Source organism: Pelophylax lessonae, assembly GCF_965119305.1.
Source record: "Pelophylax lessonae genome assembly, chromosome: 2".
NCBI lineage: Eukaryota > Metazoa > Chordata > Amphibia > Anura > Ranidae > Pelophylax > Pelophylax lessonae.
Window position 1 is genome coordinate 554,195,191 of NC_138769.1, and position 21,831 is coordinate 554,217,021.

At 42.3% G+C, this 21,831-nt stretch overlaps 1 protein-coding gene across 4 annotated transcripts in view; it reads left to right on the forward strand.

The window, feature by feature from the left end:
* CACNB3 (calcium voltage-gated channel auxiliary subunit beta 3) overlaps positions 1–21,831 on the forward strand; it is a 399,535-nt gene that overhangs the window by 345,268 nt on the left and 32,436 nt on the right. For all 4 annotated transcript variants that reach the window (XM_082245623.1, XM_082245624.1, XM_082245622.1 and 1 more), the window contains 2 exons: positions 11,159–11,178; positions 15,573–15,653. In XM_082245623.1, coding sequence (XP_082101749.1) covers positions 11,159–11,178; positions 15,573–15,653 — 101 coding nt within the window. The remainder of the gene's footprint in view (positions 1–11,158; positions 11,179–15,572; positions 15,654–21,831) is intronic.

Sequence of the window (21,831 nt, forward strand, 5' to 3'; positions counted from 1 at the left end):
CCCCTGACTTGAAAACTCTATATGACAAGAACTTCGGCGACCTGCTGGCGCGTATCCATCTTGACCTGGAATCGTGGGCATCCCACTCGGTAACTTGGTTTGGCCGCATTAACGTGCTTAAAATGACCATCCTTCCCCGGCTGATTTATTTGTTCAACACGGTCCCCATGCATTTACCGGTATCCTTTTTTAAACGTCTGCGGCGGGCTTTTCTAAAATTCGTCTGGAGGGAGGGGAGCCCCAGCCTGGCCTATGCTGTCCTCAGGCGGACGAAAGCCGACGGTGGCGTCGGGCTTCCGGATGTTACATTGTACTATAAAGCTATGGCATTAGTTCGTATGCTGAATTGGGCGCACGACGGTCAGTCTAAACCTTGGGTCCCCTTGGAGAAAACGCTGGCGGGCCGGAATCTTGCGGGTGCCCCGTGGATTCCTTCGGGCGATCGTGGACTGTCGGCCTGGACGTCACCCCTGACTGTGGCCACACTCCGCATCTGGGATGGCCTTAATGCGTCTGGCGCCATGTCTTCCGGCGTGTCCCCTTTGGCTCCCCTGGGGGGATTTCCCTGGTTCCCCCCGGGGGAGGATGTACACTTTTTTCGCTCTTGGAACGCTGATGGCAAACTGTACTGCGGGAAATTTGCCCCGGCAGGCACTTTGCTGCCCCTTGCGACTTTGCGCGATCGCTTCGGCGACTTTCCGATGTCTGACTGGCGCTATAGGCAACTGACTGACTTTTTCGTCACACTCCCAACTGCTCCACGCCCGATAACTGGCCTCTCGGACTTCGAGAAGTGGTTTGTCGACCCTCCGGAGTCCCGCCACCTACTGTCGCACATGTACAAATTGTTATTGAGCGGGGTCTCCTCCTCGCCTCCCTATTTCATGAAGGAATGGGAGAGAGAGCTGGGGGTGGAATTTTCCCCTCCACAACTCTCTCGCATTCTGCGTTTGACCCATGTCTCCTCTATTAGCACCAGGATACAGGAGTCGGCCTATAAATTTGTGGCCCGATGGTACAGGACCCCTGCCAAGTTGGCTCGGATATTTCCGGGCTCGGACCCCCATTGTTGGAGGGGCTGCGGTCAGGTGGGCACTTTCCTCCACATTTGGTGGGAGTGTCCCCTACTGCAGCCCTTCTGGGACGGTGTACATCTTTGGGTATCCAAGCTGTCGCTCACCCCTCCTTCCCGTGCTCCCCTTCAATACCTGTTCCATGATACACACTCCTCGATCAAACGCTACAAACGTAGTATAGTTCCTTTCCTGCTGAACGCCGCCAAGTGCCTCATACCGAGGCATTGGCGGAGTTCCGCCTGCCCCACGCTCTCTGAATGGAAAAAGGAGGTCAACCTAGTGATGGAAGCCGAAAGACGTGTTCTCACGTCACAGGGTAGGGAGGAACGCTTTAAGGACACTTGGACGGGGTGGATGTATTACTCTGATGAGATCTCGGATGAACACACTCCTAATATTAGCGGCTGAACTCTAGGACTGCCTGGTCTTCTCCAGCCTGGGGCCCGCGCCCCCTGCCCAGACCTCCCTTTCCCTACCTGTTTTATCCTTCATGTTTGTCTTTTCCCCTATACTATCTCTCCCCCCCCCCTTTTTTTTCCCTTTTTTTTTTTCTTGTCTCTCTGAGGCCAGTAGTCGATTCTGCGGCTGTATAAACTGTAACACGGACGTTAATGTGTACAGAAGCTGGAACTGTGTGTGGTGTCTGTCGGGCCCTCCGGCCTCCTCTGCGGGGATCCCTTTTTTTTTGGGCGGCACTGACAGACACAGCGCATCCTGGGGGTCCATAATTGTATTTGCTGTTTGGCCGATATTGGCACACGCTTTCACAATGACTGATTAATTGACCCCTATGGACTTTTTTTTTGTTTCACTAATGATGTCCGGACTGAACATAATGCCGATTGTGCCTTTTCTGTATTTTTTCTCTCCTACATGCACTTATGCACTTCTTTGCTATTTTATATTTCTGTATGTTGTTTTGAATTTGTTAAATAAAGATTATTTAAAAAAAAAAAAAGAAAAACTCCCCAAAAATGCCCCAAAACGCCTACATGTGAACTTAGCCTTAAAGTGGAGTTCCACCCTAAATTTATACTTACCTCCATCTTCTCGCTCCGGGTCACCTGAAAAACAAATGGATAATCGCAATATTTATTTTTTTTTTACTTACCTCGTATAGAAGAAAATAGACTTACCTTACTTCCTTCTTCCTCCCCTCGGCGGCCACGGCCCGTCGTCACTTCCTGGCTTTGCAATGATTCCTGGGAGCTGAACGTCATCGCTCCCAGGAATCAATGCGCCTGCACCGGCCCCGACGTCAGTTCCGGTGCGCGCGCGTCATTCCCTTCTAAACAGCTTCTGGGCATGCATGGAGGGATGACGCGCGCTCACCGGACGTGACGCCGGGGCCGGTGCAGTGCATCGTGGAAACGAAGAAGACGGAAGAGGACGCAGAAGAGGATCGCGCTGGCTTCAAGCTGCCCACACCTGAGATGGCAGCGCTGGACAATACTTTTTCAAGGTAAGTATTTCTCCTAAAAGGTAAGTGCAACCCGGGACAGATCAGAGGCTAGCCATTGTGGAATGTACTAGCCCTGACTGTCCCGGGGGTATTTTTATTAAAAAAAGTAGTCCCAGGGTGGAACTCCGCTTTAAGATTTTTCTTACCCTAATGCATTCTCTGCATTAAAGCTGTAGTAAACCACACATTTGTTTAAATTTAAATAATAAAATTAAAAAAGTCCTGCAAGACAATGGCATAATGTGCTGGTATGCATCTCATACTAGCACAATATGAAATACTTAGCTCAGAACGAAACCCTTCAGCAAAGCTCTGTCACCGCTGAAAGGACTTTAATTTTCACCTGGCCTTCCTTCCGGGTTCGAGTCATGGCCAAGGCACGGCATGTGCGCGGCATGACACAGGTATGCCGCCTCTTCAGAGTGCATGCACCAGTGATGTCAATGACTGCATGCAGTGTGAATATCTTGTGCATGTTTAGAAGATATTCACTGTACAGGTAAAAAAATAACTTTACTACCACTTTAAGGCAAAAAATGTTCTGTGACCAGGATCCCCCCCAGCCCCACTCAGTGTTGGGGTAGTTACTCAAAAAATGTAACTAGTTACTAGTTACTTCTGTAAATTGTAACGAGATTACTTTACTAGTTACTGCATTTGAAAAGTAACTTCACTACTTATTACTTTACTTTCCTCTTTCTTAATTGACTGTGTAGAAGAAGATACATGGCACTCTTTCTGCATAGAGTTTATTGTATAAACACGGGCTTTGGGAAACATGAGAACAAAACCTGAAAAAACAGAATAAAACATAAAGTGCCACAAAAAGTCATAAACTTCATCCCTCTCTATTCTTCGAAATAACGATTGTATCGCACGGCTTAGGTAAAGCAGGAAAGCGCGTTCCTATAGCCTAGTAAAGTAGTGTAGTTACCTCCTATAGCCTAGTAAAGTAGTGTAGTTACCAATATTAGTATTGTAACTAGTTACTTTACTTAGTTACCAAAAAAAGTAATGTAGTTACTGTAATCAGTTACTTTGTAACTAGTTACCCCCAACACTGGCCCCACTAGATGCTTACCTGAGCCTGATCTCGTGTCCAAGAGCATCGGCTTCTGCTGCTGTCAGTCAAATCCCGTGACAAGGCAGCGCGGCTTGGGATCAAGCCACACACAAGTGTCCTCATAGGAAGCAGATTCCCTTGGGAGCGCTTGCTGAAGAAGAGGATCTTTATAATCACTTTAATACAAAAACAAAAATGTGTAATATTGAAAATCACAAAATATTACATTAAGGTAAAACCACAATAGCTGAAGTTACAGTATCTGCTCACAGAAGCTACGCTATACTTTAAAAGGCAAAGAGAAGGGGTGTTTCCACACTCAAAAACATTAATGCCTATACATGCCTAACACTGTAATAAAATAGTGGTACTTTATTTCATATATTGGACTATTTATTAGCCACCAGGCCATTTTGACGTGATGTTATTCTGCTTAGTCCTTTACTAACTACAAAAATAAAAGATTTATATCAGGTTGACTTGCATTTCAACCTAAGGTGTTTTTCTTGGTATATTCCATACATCTTTGTAATACATGCACATTTGAATAAAAAATGAATAAGAAAACATTGCACTATCTGTACAATAAAATACAAGCTGCCAGCACTACAATTGACATACAGAATTGTGCATAGAATTAAATAAAAAATTGTGCAGCGCTAAATTAATATACATACAATAAATTATGCATAGAAATGTGAAAATATAAATCAATCACTTAGTCCATATTATTGTCAAAATACAAGTGAATCAATCAGTGAGTCCATATTATTGTAGAACATGTGAAAGAAACTAGAAAACCAGATAAGAAGCCAAAGTGGTATGATTTCAAAAATCGTCAGTGAGATGGAACCCAACACCACCAATGAATGTAAATGCGGTCACCAGAACGTATGGACCTAGGTACCTTACAGTAAGTGGGTCAAACAGGCCATATGATCCTCAAGAAAGAATGAAATCCAGTTGTGAGGAATGTTCAATCAGGCTGTATCTGTGTACTCTTGGACAATGATGGCTTTAACTCCTGGCAAGACACCGATATGCAGAAACAAGCCAGAGTGCACACACATAGTGTAACTGCTTCACAATTTATTTAAAATGGTTAAAAACACTTACAAGCAACTGCAGGTAACCAGCTTTAAGCATGTGGAGTGATTACAGGCAGGAACAAACGCAAGGGTCGTTCATTCATAGAATACAAAGCTTCCTCTGAAAAACTCTATTTTGTTCCCAGAGTGAGGCAGGAAGTTTTCATCCCACTGCCGGTGTTCCGTGAAAAAACCATACCCATTAAAATTCCCTACCCACGTCACTTCCGGTGCACCTATGTCATTGAACAGCTGAGCAGCTTACTAGTGCGCATGCTCAGAGCTCCGGAGGGTAGGGAATTGTCACGGGGGAGGGTAGGGAATTTTCACGGGTAGTGTTTTGTAAGGTTACACTGCATCAGCTGTTGCCGCTGCAACATGAAATCATCTTGGCTCATACCCCTGTCACTTCCCTGATCTCGGCTACTAAATGTAAAAGCATCGGCGGGTCTATGAAAATATAAATCACGGAGCCGAGATCTCCGCGATTTATATTTTCATACACCTGCCGCTTTTACATTTTGTAGCCGAGATCAGGGAAAAGACAGGGGTATGAGCGGAGATGATTTTATGTTGCACCAGAGATGTTTTGATCTAACAGCTGATCCGGTGTAACGTTACATAACACTACCCCGTGAGAATTCCCTACCTTCCGGGGGTGTGGGCATGCGCACTGCTATGCTGCTCAGCTGTTCAATGATGTATGTAAACAGGAAGTGACGAGGGTATGGAATTCTCACAAGGTAGGGTTTTCTAACGTTACACCGTAACACAACGCTGTGTAGTGTGTGTAGAGAAGGGTACATACAGTTTATTCAAGGCGCCCAGCAAGTGCACCTGTTAGTGCGGTAAATAGTTTGTTTAGGCCAGCGTGGCCCAAATGCACTATTTAAAGGGACTTTGAAGGTGGAAATCAACTTTAAGGCAGAAATAGATAACCCTGGTAGGTGGTTCAACTGTGGTCTAATGTCTTGTGGCAGGCTTAGATCACAGCAGACACTAGACATCACATGTAATGAAGCTCAGTGCAGTTCCAGACTAAACGCCTCCTGAAATTATCTGGATTATGGTAGTTTTGTATTAAAATAATCACTATGAAATATCCAACTTAATTAGCATCTTGAACGCGTGCCAGACATTTGTTGGTTTTGTGAGAATAATCCTGCTATTCTCCGTCACCCTGCTGTCATATCTGAGCTGGATGAGTCAAGACAACATTGTAAGGATTAAATTCTCTAACATCCGGCAGTATAAGCTTCTGCTTCTGTGTGGCCAGTAAATGTTACCTTTTTTTAAAGGATCACTTCACCCAAAAGTGATATTTCAGTTTACCTATAGCTGTCTTTTTATCTCTTCCAGTTTTAGACGTAGAAGAATATCACTTTGACTCTAACTTTCAGTACATATCATTTTCAATATAAAAGCAAAAACAATGAAACGCACACTTTGCCGTACATCTTGACCATCTGACAAAATATGATACCAAAGCATATGCCATGATAATATGACTCATACTGTTATACATCTGATAATTATGTATCAGAAATTTATTTCTATGATACCTGTTTGTTGAAGCATCTGGAAAATGCAGGGCCAGCTCTTTTGCCAAGGTTCCCAGCCTTTCTCTGACCATTTAGTGCTGCTACTAGCAGGCAGGACACTAGAAGCCTCAACTTGCCATCGCTAAAGCAGAGCAGAATTGGTAATCTGGCAAGTAGATTAGACTTACAGTTACCAATTATATCAGCTTTTAGATCATTTATAGCATTGATTATATTATGCAGTGGCAAGAATCTTGACATTACACATTATTAGTACCAATGGTATAAAACGACTATAAGCCTATAGTCACACAGATTTTACCTTGCAGAAATTTGTGAACTATTTAAGGCCTTATAAAGGCATAAGATTGGATCCCTGTAATAAATAGAGAAAGAGTGGGAAGGAAGCAGTTGAGCTGGCATTTCAGAAAAGTATACACTCTATTAGTATATAAGGGGAGATGGAAGAGCTTACAATCTATTAGTGTTTAAGGGAGAGGTACAGGAGATGGAAGAGCTAACAATCTTAAAGTGTATGAGGGACGGGGCCATCTTACCGAATGGGCACGCTGGGCAGTTGCCCAGCCCCAGCCAAGCATTAGTCCAGGTTCCCGTGTGCATCCCGCTGCCGAACTTAGCAGGTGGCAAGCTCCTGTCTGCTCTGCGCTGCTGTCAGGCCACTTGGGCTGTGGAGGGGGGGCCCCCAACTGCAGGAATGCCTGTCCGCCTACACGGGAACAGGCGCACACAGGACAGTCGAGTCTGACTCCCGTCCCTGTGTGTGTTCACCGGACCCAGCCGCCCAACTTGGAAGCTGCCATTAGCCTGGCACTGTTTTACCAATAAATATCGCCTTATCGATAATTTGCATTTTTATTTTCATGAGTGATTGTGTAGGCGGGGCCCCAGTGCGCTACATTGCCCGGGGGCCAATAATGCTCTTAAGATGGCACTGATGAGGGAGAATACAAAACACTTAAAGAGTTTATCTATTTATTGTATTTTATATAAATATTTACAGGTGCATCTAATAAAATTAGAATATCATCAAAAAGTTAATTTATTTCAGTAATTCAATTCAAAAAGTAAAACTCATATATTTTATATAGTTGCGTTATACACAGAGTGATATATTTCAAGCATTTCTTTCTTTTAATTTTGATGATTACAGCTAGTGAAAACCCCAAATTTAGTATCTCAGAAAATTAGAATATTACATAAGGCCAATAAAAAAAAGGATTTAATACAGAAATGTTGGCTTACTAAAAAGTATGTCCATGTACAGTAAAGCATGCACCCAATACTTGGTCGGGGCTCGTTTTGCATAAATCAATGCGGCGTGGCATGGAAGCGATCCGCCTCTGGCACTGCTGAGGTGTTATGAAAGCCCAGGTTGCTTTTATAGTTGCTTTCAGCTCGTATGCATTGTTGGGTCTTGTGTCTCTCATCTTTCTCTTGACAATACCTCACAGATTCTCTATGGGGTTTAGGTCAGGCGAGTTTGCCAGCCAATCAAGCACGGTGATACCATGATCATTAAACCATGTATTGGTTGGCAGTGGAGGCAGGTGCCAAGTCCTGCTCTAAAATTAAATCCGCATCTCCATAAAGCTTGTCAGCAGAGGGAAGCATGCTCTAGAATTTCCAGGTAGAGGGCTGCGTTGACTTTGGACTTGATTAAACACAGTGGACCAACACTAGCTAATGACATGGTTCTCCAAATCATCACGAACTGTGGACAATTCATACTGCACCTTATGCAACTTGGATTCTGTGCCTTTCCACACTTCCTCCAAACTCTGGATACTTGATTTTCAAATGAAATGCAAAATCTTCCACAGTCCGTGATGATTTGGGGATCCATGTCAACTGGTGTTGGTCCGCTGTGTTTTATCAAGCCCAAAGTCAGTGCAGCCCTCTACCAGGAAATTCTAAAGCACTTCATGCTTCCCTCTGTTGACCAGCTTCATGGAGATGCTGAATTTGTTTTCCAGCAGGAACTGCCACCTGCCCACACTGTGAAAATTACCAATACCTGGTTTAATAATCATTGTATCACTGTGCTTGATTGGCCAGCAAACTCGCTTGACCTAAACTCCATAGAGAATCCGTGGGGCATTGTCAAGTGGAAGATAAGAGACACCAGACCCAACAATGCATGTGAGCTGAAACTTATTGATGATATTCTAATTGTATGAGATGCACCTGTATATTTAAAGGGGATGAAGGCTTAAGTGGTATTGGCAGTGGTAAACCATGCATGTGACAGCGAATCCTGGGAACAGTCGAAGCAGGTTTCTCCTGCACTTTGTTTCAGCAAGTCAGCAAACAAACACAGTGCAGGAGGGCTTTGCACAGCAAGCCCATAGCAAAACATCTGCTTGTCTGAGCCACTAACAAATATGGTGTAACCCATACAGTGTATATAATGGATAGAATACACATAAATCAAATGATGAAAATTGGTGTAACCAAAGCAGTATAGATAATAATTTAAATAAGTAAAACATATATCAAAAAGTCCATAAGTGATCCAGTAAAAGTGCACAAGTCCCAGAAAGGTGATGTCAGAGCGGGAGGCTTGAATCCCAAGATAAGGTAGGAATACACCCGTGATAATACAATCAAAGTGGCAGCTTACCAGAAGCTAAGGCCTCCAACTTAATGGAACGGCCACACAGGCTTAGATGTAGGACCAAGTGTATCGCATCATTCAGAGACCAGGAAGCCAAGTATGCTCTCTGCACCATATAAGACTTAGCACTCCAAAAATGTTATCACATGTGTATGAAGGGAAATGAAAGGCACATAGCGTAATCCCATTTAAAACACATAAGACTTTTATTTACAAGTTGCACTTACAATGAGCCGACTTGGATCAGGCGCATCAAAAGACAAGGCAGACCGCGGCGTCCCGCGAGTGTAGAACAAAAGTCGGCGTCTAGGGGGCGTGACAGCTGTTCATCCGATACCGCCCGAGTGGCAGCTTACCAGAAGCTGAACCATGCCCCGGACGACATCACGTATGACAAAACCAGTTGGGCGGGATCGGATGCACAGCTGTCACGCCCCCTAGACGCCGACTTTTGTTCTACACACGCGGGACGCCGCTGTCTGCCTTGTCTTTTGATGCGCCTGATCCAAGTCGGCTCATTGTAAGTGCAACTTGTAAATAAAAGTCTTATGTGTTTTAAATGGGATTACGCTATGTGCCTTTCATTTCCCTTCATACACATGTGATAACATCTTTGGAGTCCTAAGTCTTATATGGTGCAGAGAGCATACTTGACTTCCTGGTCCCTGAATGATGCGATACACTTGGTCCTACATCTAAGCGTGTGTGGCCGTTCCATTAAGTTGGAGGCCTTAGCTTCTGGTAAGCTGCCACTTTGATTGTATTATCACGGGTGTATTCCTACCTTATCTTGGGATTCAAGCCTCCCGCTCTGACATCACCTTTCTGGGACTTGTGCACTTTTACTGGATCACTTATGGACTTTTTGATATATGTTTTATTTATTTAAATTATTATCTATACTGCTTTGGTTACACCAATTTCCATCATTTGATTTATGTGTATTCTATCCATTATATACACTGTATGGGTTACACCATATTTGTTAGCGCTGCACTAATTTTGTTTTTATATGTTGTGGATTTGCTATTGATCAAGCGTTTCCAGTTGCTTTCACAATCACTATTTTGCACATTCACATTTTGTTTTTCAGCTTAGCGCAGGATTTTTTGTGATTTGTGTCTGAGCCATGTACTAAACTCGTGTCAGTTATTGACTAACAGGGTGCCCCCTAGAGGGTTCCCAACATAAACAGGCAGCACTTTTATAAATTATTTTTTTAATCCAGATATGCCAAAAATTAAGAACCTTATGAACCAGTCCCAAGGTCTGAAAAAGATAGCTTCACAACAAAAGCAAAAAAGCAGGCAGAAACATCAATCACATGCAGTCCTCCTCCAGAGGGGGAGTACTAAACAGCACTGTTTTAGTGTTTTGTCAGCATTCTCAGCATTTTCACTAAGCAGCAGGCTACCACAGTGGAGAGAGAAAGAGAGAAATCCCTGAGCATCAATTAGGTCACATACTGTATATAAAGGCCTGTAGACAGCTGAGACTAATAATGAGGCCTGGTTACCAGGTAAGATATGAATCTAGGAATAAAGACTGTCCCACCCAAAGCTCTACAAAGTCTCCAGTTTTTAGGACCCAAATAGAACGATTAACACTGAGTTTTTTGTGTATTTTTTTTGCATAGTTACATTGGTTCAGCTTGAACTAAAATAAGTATACAGTACATATTCCATACCTAGCTTATCTTTGTAGAAGTGGAAAATAACTATGGTAGCCGCTACTACTACAATTATTCTCACTATCCTCACTATCTTCTGGGTCCCATGCTAGGCAGCTGCCCTGCTGCATAGTGATCATGAAGGGGGTCACTCACTCTGCAGGTCACTCACACTCAGAGAACACCTTGTATTTATTGTCAACCATATAGATTGTGCTTTTTCCAGTAGTTTAGAGCAATTAGAATAATAGAATAGAACAATTAAAGATGACGATTGGCTGATATCGGTAAATGCACTCTACCTGTCTTCATCAATCTTCATACAGTTTATTTCATAAGGCTAAAGGTGGTCATGGGACATGTTGTGTAGGTTTCAACTTTTGCACCCTGCATCTTTTCAACCCACGTTACCCAGCTATATACTACAGATCATTGGTAGCCAATGTTTAAGACAGTTTTTTAGTTCATGTTTACGAGTGACTGACAAATCTGTTGTCTAGTTGTTAAACGTGGATACAAAAAGGTCTCAGATTCAAAGTCTAATTAAATTTGCTTTTCAGTGTTTGTCTTTCAACTGTTGTCACTAATGCATTCTTTGTATCAATGCTTTCTTTCTCCCATAAGCCAAACAGAAGCAAAAACAGGTAAGCTCATTCCGAAGAGAGAACATAAAACGAACAGATGTTTTTAGAATAATCACTACATCTGTAGTGGGATGAGGACCCTAGTTATCCACTTTTACATTATTAGTAAAATATGGATAGACAGTGTCATTCCATAACTGGCTAGTCTGCTTTTATTCAGAATCGGGACAGGCTCACTTATAGGAATAGTTACTCACATTCAAAACTAAACTGCAAAATAATTATTGTCATTGGCACATTGGGGTTGATTTACTAAAACTGGAGAATACAAAATCTTGTGCAGCTGTGCATGGTAGCCGATCAACTTATAACTTCAGCTTGTTCAATTTGGCTTTGACAATAAAACCTGGACGCTGATTGGTTTCTATGCAGAGCTGCAGCAGATTTTGCATTCTCTAGTTTTAGTATCAACCCCATTGTTGCTGTGGGGACATACACACTTTTTTGGGGAAACCTTGGTAAATACGTGACAACTTTCCTTGTTACCATTTTGCATCTATTCAGCAAAGTGCAGCATTCTATAGCAGCCAAATAGATTTTAGCTCAGTGCAGTCTGCTCAGTGGTTGCCGATTGATTGCTGTAGGCTGTTTTATTTTTAATTGAGGACTTTGCCTTCAATGAGCTTGATATTAATATCCGCTGGAGTTGCATTGCCAGGTAGGTCCTCTGTTTTATGGAAAAAGACAGATGGGCAGGAAGTCAAACAATTCCAGATGTGTTAATTCTCTTAGAGGGGAACTATAGCCTTTTAAATGTTTTTAGATATACATGTGAAAGATCAGCTTAATGTAAATCATCTCATCAAATGTATGTTAATGTTTTAAAAATTATGTTTCTGTGTAAAGTTTGCATTTTTATATGGGGCAGCCACATTTGTTTATTACATATGGAAGATTTCCTTTTTCTTAATAGTTCTGTACAACATTTGTACCAAGCTTATCTTCTTATGCCACTGCCTACCTGCCTGTATCATGTATGTTGTTAGTGGTCAAAGTGACAGAAGTTGAAATCTTTCACATTGCTTTCCACTCTGCTTTCCGCACACCTGAATGTTCCACTTCCGCCATCAATGGAAACAGCTCAGTAAGGGGACCAAGGAGTCACAATGAGGCATGGATAGAGTCTTCTCCAGTTAGGCTCAATCAATGAGTATCCAGAGGAAAAAGACAAAGGACCTCGACATAGTGTAAAACCATACAATAAGGGGTTTATTAAAGATTAAGAACACTTATAATTGAGTAGATAAAAAAGCACTTTCAGTAAAATTTTCTGTAGACCACATGGAACGCAATGGGTCGAGCTCCATTAGTGCCATTGCCCTTATTGTATTGTCATTGCCCTTATTGTATGGTTTTACACTATGTGGAGGTCTTTTGTCTTTTTCCCCTGGATACTCATTGATTGAGCCTAACTGGAGAAGACTCTATCCATGCCCCATTGTGACTCGGTGGTTAGTATATACATCACTGCTTCTGTTGACCCAATAGGCGTATGTCAAACTGGGTCTATTTTTTCCGGTAAGCCTCCTTGATGTTGGTGGTGGTTCATTTATTCACAGTGTTATTCAACATTCACTTGGATCACTTATTGAAGATTCACGTTTTCACATCAGTTTGGACTTTGTTATTTGTGGAACCTTTTTTTCTTCATCGCCCATATAATGTCAGGATACATTTATTATGTACCATTGTACAAACCTGTAGCTTATTGCATCACATGTATTATGCTTCATTACTTTTAAGGTTATACTATGGTTTTGTTGTTTAGATATTGATATTTATTATCAATCATTCATTACTTTTTATACACATTTCTTTTTAATCACTAGAGCTATCTAGGATAGACTAGCGCCGCACAATTTGTTAAAATTATGTATACAGACTGTCTTCTGCTGTGCTGGCCGCTCTCCTATGACTCTTGGTTTAAGCTATTAGCGCGGTATTGTTTGGTTTTTTTATGCTATAGTGCTGTAAAGACACTTCTGACATGAGCTCAGCACCAGCATTTTCTATACAGATGAGCTGAGACTTTAAGCCGTAGTGGAAAACACGAGAAGACAGTGCCTATTTGATAGGGAGTTGTCTTATATGTATGTAATGCTCTCCACACTGCTCTATCTGGTATTCTGATATCTGAGTTCATGTATTGCACTGCTTTAGGGGACCTTAATACGGGATTGGCACTAGCATTACTTGCCCATAACCACAGGGACTGCCAGACAGGCCTAATCCACCCACCCTCTCTCTATGCACCTACCTTTTTGCTTCTCCCAAAACATTGACCATGATTTGGATACTCACTTATCCAAAATCACTAAAGTGCTGAACTTTTCCGTTGCATCTCTATGATTTAAAATGTGTGTCTCTCCAAATAGAGATTTGAGGTCTCTGAACGATGCCTCATGTTCTGCAACTGCAGTAAAGACCAGATTCCAGCAAGTTTTTGTAATCCCTTAGTCTCACCACCTGAGATTATGTGTTAAATTTTGGTTACCTTATATTGACTCTCTGAGCGACAACCATTAAATTGTGTTTTCATTGACCTCATGAAGCGCTTCTCTCTACTTTACTGTATGTCACTCTACTCACACTAACTATTCAAGGTTATAATCTAAGAAGTTTTTTATTGACCATTCACCTTCCAAGGTGAAGCAGTTAGTAATTGTTCTTGTTCGTTCTGTTACTATGTTGTTGGGTTAACCCATGTTGTATAGTGCCCTTTAGTTATCCCTTAGTGAAAACACACTTATTATATCTTTATATCTTACCTGCACTCCTTCTCACTATTCCAAGACACCCACTTAGCTTCACACATACTTTTCAGATTCACTTCACCCAGACACCCACTTCAGATTCACACATACATGTACATCTCATGCACCCCCAATGTAAGTTATAATAATTAGGTGTAAATATCTGAAAGCTATAGTAAGCCAACCTCTATTTAGCTCCTTGCACACAACCACTTTACCCTCTTCACTCCATCTTCCCACCCCTCCAGCTTTCAACACCCCACCACACTTTCTACATCCTTCCTTCCTCATCTCACCTCTTTTACTCAACCCACCACCTGCCTTCTTTCTCTCCTCCCCTAACCCACCTCCCTTGTTCAAATCTTCACTTGCCTCCTCTTCCTACCTATCCACACAACCTTCACTGTTCCCACCAATCTTCATGTTTAGGCATCACCATCCCCTGTGCCAACCAATGACCCCCCCCTTGGACTCCCATAGGGAGTCACCTGGGAAACCATAATATTTATGCCTTTTCCCTCTTCCCCTTCTCCCTATCCCTCCACTACTACTACTACTACTACTACATCTCTTGCTACTCCCCTCCCTTTTTTCCCTCCTCCTATCTGCTTTGGGACAAAATTCTGGGATGCAGGGGTATGTCAAGGTAGGCTAGCCTACCTTGACATACCCCTGCATCCCAGCATTTTTCTTTGACTCAATGCACCTACTCATCGTAGCCCACAGATGATTCCCACACTCTAAACCCCTTCCATCAAGAGTTCCTTATTTATCCTTGTCTTGTAAACTTTATGTAAACTACCCCTTGCCTTCATCTTCATTGTTTGCACTTTTTATGCCTTTTGTTTGTTTCCCTTTTTCATATACCCTGAAAGTGTTGTGCTGTGTCAGATGAGTCCACCTTTCATGTACTGTGTTATATTTTGAAACTTGCTAAATAAAGAATTACAAAAAAAGCCTTCTCCAGAGACTATACTTTGCTCAAGCTTGTACTATATAGTTGTTTGTGCGTAGATTTAAAGTTGAATCTACAATTGAATTGTAACATGCATAGTTTCATTGCTTACAGCCCAACTGCGAATTTGCTACCTGATTTAGGTGGAGTATAACTTTTGTACACCTGCAGAGCAGTGAAAAGGGAACACTCCTGAATCCGATGCAGAGATTTTACAACATAATAGTCAATGCAAGCATTTTTAAGTCTCTAATGTGAAAATTATTACTCTTTTGTTAAATCTTATTTTGCCCTATAATTATGAATAATGCTTTATTAAGTACAATCTCTTGAGAGGATTGGTCTGTAAATGGGTAGCCAAATTACTGCTATTGTATGGGTTACTGCTACATGCATGCTTGCTCTTGTGTTCTTAATTAATTGACAGGCTCTACTGTCCAGCCTTCTCTATGTACTGTGAAATAAGGTAAATGTAGCTAATGCTCTGCGTATTTCCAAGGCACACACTGCAATATTTAAACACTGACTACTTTCAGACCAATATTAATTATGGGCTGTTACCATAAAACACTAATTGCAATAGCAAGATTCTGGCAGACATTCCATGAATCACTTAACGAAATTCTGTTCATGTACAATATATTGCAGCTATTTTTCTTCAGCTAAAAGATTCTGTTACCTTTCAGACAGAGCACATCGCACCCTATGATGTTGTTCCATCTATGCGGCCGGTAGTTCTTGTCGGTCCATCTCTCAAAGGTTATGAGGTAAAATATAATGTTTATGTTTGTACAATTTTACCATTATTAAAGCTGAGCTTCACCCTACCTAACAGTCATGTCCCTATTAGTAGCTATTTCTTCTGTCTAAAATATTTTTAAATTGTTTTTTATTTTTGGCATTAGTACCTTTTTTAGTTAAAATTCCCGCCACTTCAGGATCCTCATCGCAGTGGCTTTCCCATTGACTTCTGGCAATATCGGTGTCATCAATCCCAGGAGTCAACAGGCATCATCTGCTGCCTCACATAGTGTTATTACACGCATGTGCGAAATGAGGATGTGCACGCTGGGTAGCAGCTGCACAAAATACAGGAAGAGAACACCTGACAGCTTCAGTTGCCAGTAGCTGATATGGCCACCGCCAGCCATTCAAGAGTACCAATTTGAGTAGGGATTTAAATATTTGATAAACCCTTAATATTAATACCAATATCCAATGTAGGAAGAGCGATAATTAAGAAGAAAAAATGTGTTTATTAAAAATTATTCTTAAGTTACTAGCAATAGTATCAATTTTTTTGTGGCTATCAAGGTTATGCAATACTAATACCTGTAGTATAAATATGGAAATAATTTTAAAAAAATGTTCAGTTTTTCATACTTTTCCAAGGCCAGCCAACCTACATTGTAAAAAAAGTTACAATAAATTGATCCTTTAGTTTCATAATTCATTTAATACTTCAATCTTGTACAGAGATAAAATGATGGTTGCAGAATAGGCTCTGCTTTATTTGATGACTGTGTATCAGCGACGCTGTTAGAAATCATGGGGTCCTGCACAGCCTACCTGACAGGACCCCCCAATCTCCCCCATCCAAGAAAACTATTAAAACAATATTTTTGCTAAAAATACACTAAGATCACTATTAGAGGACGCAAACACAACATCTTTTACAACATTCTTGCTAAATCTAAAAGATAAAACTGTATTGGAGTACTAAATAATGCTCTGTGTGAGTGAGGACATGAGTGCTGTGGCCTGTGCAGTGAGTCAGCATTTTTTTCTATTTTTTTGTGGTTGGAGCTGTGTGTAGGCAGCCTATGTTACACTATGGGGATGCAGCAGCTGTACAAATCAGCCACAGGTCCTAATTTGACAGGCATGTTGATGAAGGTCTTTGGCTTCAAACACAGACAGTGTATATGCAGGGCCACTCACTGGAACGTGCACACCTGTGTGTGTACAGCTGCTGTGTCTGTACATCTGTGTACAGCTGATCTGTCTGTATTTACTGGAACTGTTCCCCTGTTGTAAAGCGATTTGGGTTGAGCTCAAGAAAACCCGAGTTTAGAGTAGGATTGTATAGTGTATAGGTGCCAACATCCCTTAGTTAGAACAAATAGTGGTATTTGGTTCCTCGGACCAGTGGGTGGGACTTTGAGGCAATAGGTTGAAAGACAAAAGTAGTATGCGTTTTCGTTTATTATAAAACAATGTTTGTCATAAAACAATATTTAACATGTACGAGACATGAAATATTAAGTGCTTGGATGGGTAAGAGGCCCATCCGTGGTGGTGTACGAAAGAAAAGAAATGTGACACTTGTGAAAGATGGTGACTTTTTAGAGACGCAGATTCCTGCCATCCATGGATGTTTGGATGTTGCAGGATGCGTTTCCATCCGACGCGTTTCGGCTGTGCCTTTTTCAAGGATTTTCACCGTATCTATATGACGATATTTTAGTCTTTATTAGTGTCAAAAAGCGATTTTTAGGCAATTTCATTAGTATAGTCTGAAGTCTTAGCTTACATTGATTTTTTGTGTGCAGTTACTGGATCGGTTATGGAGGTGCCCCCTCTCAGTTTCCCAGGCAACCACAAGATCCCAAAGAAAGGGAGGAATGGCGGTAACGTTTTTGTTCTGAAAGACCAAAAATTGGTGAATGGCATATAGTGTGTATAGGTGTATAGCCCTTTGATTTTACAAGGTTATACTCACAAGGTCCAGATAATGCTGGTTTTCCAGTCGTGAGTGCCCTTGGTTGTATTGGCTGTTCCTGGAATTATATAGGTATTTAATTAACCATGTTTATCCAAATATTAGGAATTTGTAGGGCCGCCAATGCTTGGGTAATAAAATACCTGAGGAGCGTCTTGGTTATCAGATGGTCTCTCTGTGAGAAAAAACACCTGCAGCGCTTCTTGGTTGCCAGCTGTTCTCTCTATCTAGGAGGGACATATACCATTATGACAGGGCTATAAAAATCCCATATGCCTGAATTTTGGTGTAAGGTAATGTAAAATTTTAATTTACCTTACAGTACTGCAAAGGATAATTATTCAGACTGCAGAGCATTTGCCTGTAGTGGATAACCTTTCTCTTGCAAGATGATCTCTTCTGTGGAAAAGACACATCGTGTAGCAGCAAGGAGGAATGGATCCTGTGAAGTGCAAGGCTATATAAAATTCTCGAGAGGCTGTATGTGTTACCTGTGTCCAGCAGAGGGAGTCCTGTCAAAGAGTAGGGGTGGTCCGCCGTCCTCCAGGAGGTGCTTTCACTCCAAGGTCTGGAGATGAATGGCACACTGCAGGGATCCCCGACGCCTTAAATATAGGCCGCGCATGCGCAGTACAGCGCCGCACGGTCCTATCTGTCAGGGCGGAAGTGCTTCACCCGTGTCTGCTGCGCATGCGCCTGGGCTGCTGCGCGGTCAGTGACGAGGGATCTTATCCGTTGCCTGGCAATTAAGGACGCCGCCGACACGGAGGAGGAGGGGCGACCAGGATGCCGTAAGCTGTTGGTGAAACCAACAAGTTTACGACTTAGATGACAACAGCTGGTGTTTGGCCCCGAACGTTGCCCCGCCATGTGGCGGGGCTTTCCGTGCCGGGGGTTGCAATAGGGTGTTGGGGGGGAGCAAGTCCACCGATCGGGTCTGCATTTACAATTTATATTGTTATATCAAAGAACAATCACTTGGCATTGATTATATATGTATATACTGTTTTAACTTTTCATTCTAACAATAACAGGTCTGGTACATTCATTTTTTAAGGAGAATGAAATAAGATGCCTTGAGAAGGGAAATAAACAAGGGGGATGTATGAAAGACTGGGGATTTATATGGGTCTCTGGTGTCAGTATCTAGGGTCTCTCCACTGGTGGAAGGGGAGAGAGAGTGATAGGGGTTATTATATCGATGTATACAGAGCATTTGTATGTAGGGAGGACAATTTGGTCGGGATGGAAAATAGAGGGGCAAGTAGCAAATCCTGTCCAGGTGATGACCGGTGACTGATGAATTTTGAATTAGTCTGTTTTACCGGACACAAAGCCATCAAGGAATGGTTGGAAGCTCTCTGCTTCATTGAGGCCAGGAGGTGTAGTCGCTCTAAGGCGTCTAATCCACCTCATTTCTCTTTGCAATAGAGTTTTGTTCCAGTCGCCCCCCCTCCCTGGAATGTGAAGTCTGTCCAGGGCCATGAATTTTACAGGGGGCATTTTTGATTGGTGCTTATCTCTCACGTGTCTACCAAGTGGGAGATAAAAGTTGCACATTTCCATGGATGCCAGATGTTGGCCAACTCTTTTGCGGAACTCTTGCTTGGTTTTTCCAACATAATATGCACCGCAGTCACACTCCATCAAGTAAACTACTGCTTGTGTTTTGCAGTTGACGAAGTGGGCCGGTGTAAATGATTCCCCATTGGGTAGCAATTTGGTTGTACTTTTGACGATGACTTTGCATTGGGCGCATCCCCCGCATGGATATGTCCCCTTATCTTTGCACGGGTCCTTTTTTGGTCCCTCTTTGAATTCACTGTGAACCAGTGATTGCTGGAAAGAACCGGCTTTCCTGAATGTGATTTTTGGTTTAGCTGGGAGGAGATGTCTAAGGCTTGGGTCAGCGGTAAGGATGTGCCACTTTTGCTGAATGATTTTCCTGATTGAGTCATGCTGATTAGTATATCGCATGATCAATCGATTGGTATTTTCTTGTGGTTGGTCCGTGGGTTTTTTGAACAGGATTTTGTGTCGCTCCATACTGTTAGCTCTGTTGAAGGCTTTTCTTAGACTAGTTTTTGAGTAGCCTCGAGTGATTAGTCGTGCTGTTAATTTATCAGACTCGCTTTTAAAGTCTTTTTGGGTAGTGCAGATTCTCTTTAGCCGTAGGAACTGACTATAAGGAATGGACTGTTTTAGCACCGTAGGGTGGAAGCTGTCCGCATGCAATACGGTGTTGCCAGCGGTCTCTTTTCTATAGAGTGTAGTGTTTATGTTCCCCTTGGAGTCTTTGAAAATCCAGGTGTCCAAAAAACTAATTTTAATAAGGCTGTATTGCATGGTAAAATGCATGTTAAAAGAGTTAATGTTCATGTGATCCAGGCACTCTCGTAGGAGGTCTTCGGGTCCATCCCACAGGATAAAAATGTCGTCTATATATCTCTGCCATAGTGTTATATGGCGAGACATAGCCGCCATGATCAAAAATTCAATGACTTCATTCTTTCCATGTTACAGTTTATTCTACACCATAACTACTTCTGCTTTGATGGCCTACATTTCTTGCAGATCTGTGGCGTGGCCATGGGCACGAGCTGCGCCCCATCCTATGCCAACATATATCTGGGCGTGTGGGAGCAGGACTTCCTCAATGACGAAAAAAACTCCATATACTCTCGCCATATAACACTATGGCAGAGATATATAGACGACATTTTTATCCTGTGGGATGGACCCGAAGACCTCCTACGAGAGTGCCTGGATCACATGAACATTAACTCTTTTAACATGCATTTTACCATGCAATACAGCCTTATTAAAATTAGTTTTTTGGACACCTGGATTTTCAAAGACTCCAAGGGGAACATAAACACTACACTCTATAGAAAAGAGACCGCTGGCAACACCGTATTGCATGCGGACAGCTTCCACCCTACGGTGCTAAAACAGTCCATTCCTTATAGTCAGTTCCTACGGCTAAAGAGAATCTGCACTACCCAAAAAGACTTTAAAAGCGAGTCTGATAAATTAACAGCACGACTAATCACTCGAGGCTACTCAAAAACTAGTCTAAGAAAAGCCTTCAACAGAGCTAACAGTATGGAGCGACACAAAATCCTGTTCAAAAAACCCACGGACCAACCACAAGAAAATACCAATCGATTGATCATGCGATATACTAATCAGCATGACTCAATCAGGAAAATCATTCAGCAAAAGTGGCACATCCTTACCGCTGACCCAAGCCTTAGACATCTCCTCCCAGCTAAACCAAAAATCACATTCAGGAAAGCCGGTTCTTTCCAGCAATCACTGGTTCACAGTGAATTCAAAGAGGGACCAAAAAAGGACCCGTGCAAAGATAAGGGGACATATCCATGCGGGGGATGCGCCCAATGCAAAGTCATCGTCAAAAGTACAACCAAATTGCTACCCAATGGGGAATCATTTACACCGGCCCACTTCGTCAACTGCAAAACACAAGCAGTAGTTTACTTGATGGAGTGTGACTGCGGTGCATATTATGTTGGAAAAACCAAGCAAGAGTTCCGCAAAAGAGTTGGCCAACATCTGGCATCCATGGAAATGTGCAACTTTTATCTCCCACTTGGTAGACACGTGAGAGATAAGCACCAATCAAAAATGCCCCCTGTAAAATTCATGGCCCTGGACAGACTTCACATTCCAGGGAGGGGGGGCGACTGGAACAAAACTCTATTGCAAAGAGAAATGAGGTGGATTAGACGCCTTAGAGCGACTACACCTCCTGGCCTCAATGAAGCAGAGAGCTTCCAACCATTCCTTGATGGCTTTGTGTCCGGTAAAACAGACTAATTCAAAATTCATCAGTCACCGGTCATCACCTGGACAGGATTTGCTACTTGCCCCTCTATTTTCCATCCCGACCAAATTGTCCTCCCTACATACAAATGCTCTGTATACATCGATATAATAACCCCTATCACTCTCTCTCCCCTTCCACCAGTGGAGAGACCCTAGATACTGACACCAGAGACCCATATAAATCCCCAGTCTTTCATACATCCCCCTTGTTTATTTCCCTTCTCAAGGCATCTTATTTCATTCTCCTTAAAAAATGAATGTACCAGACCTGTTATTGTTAGAATGAAAAGTTAAAACAGTATATACATATATAATCAATGCCAAGTGATTGTTCTTTGATATAACAATATAAATTGTAAATGCAGACCCGATCG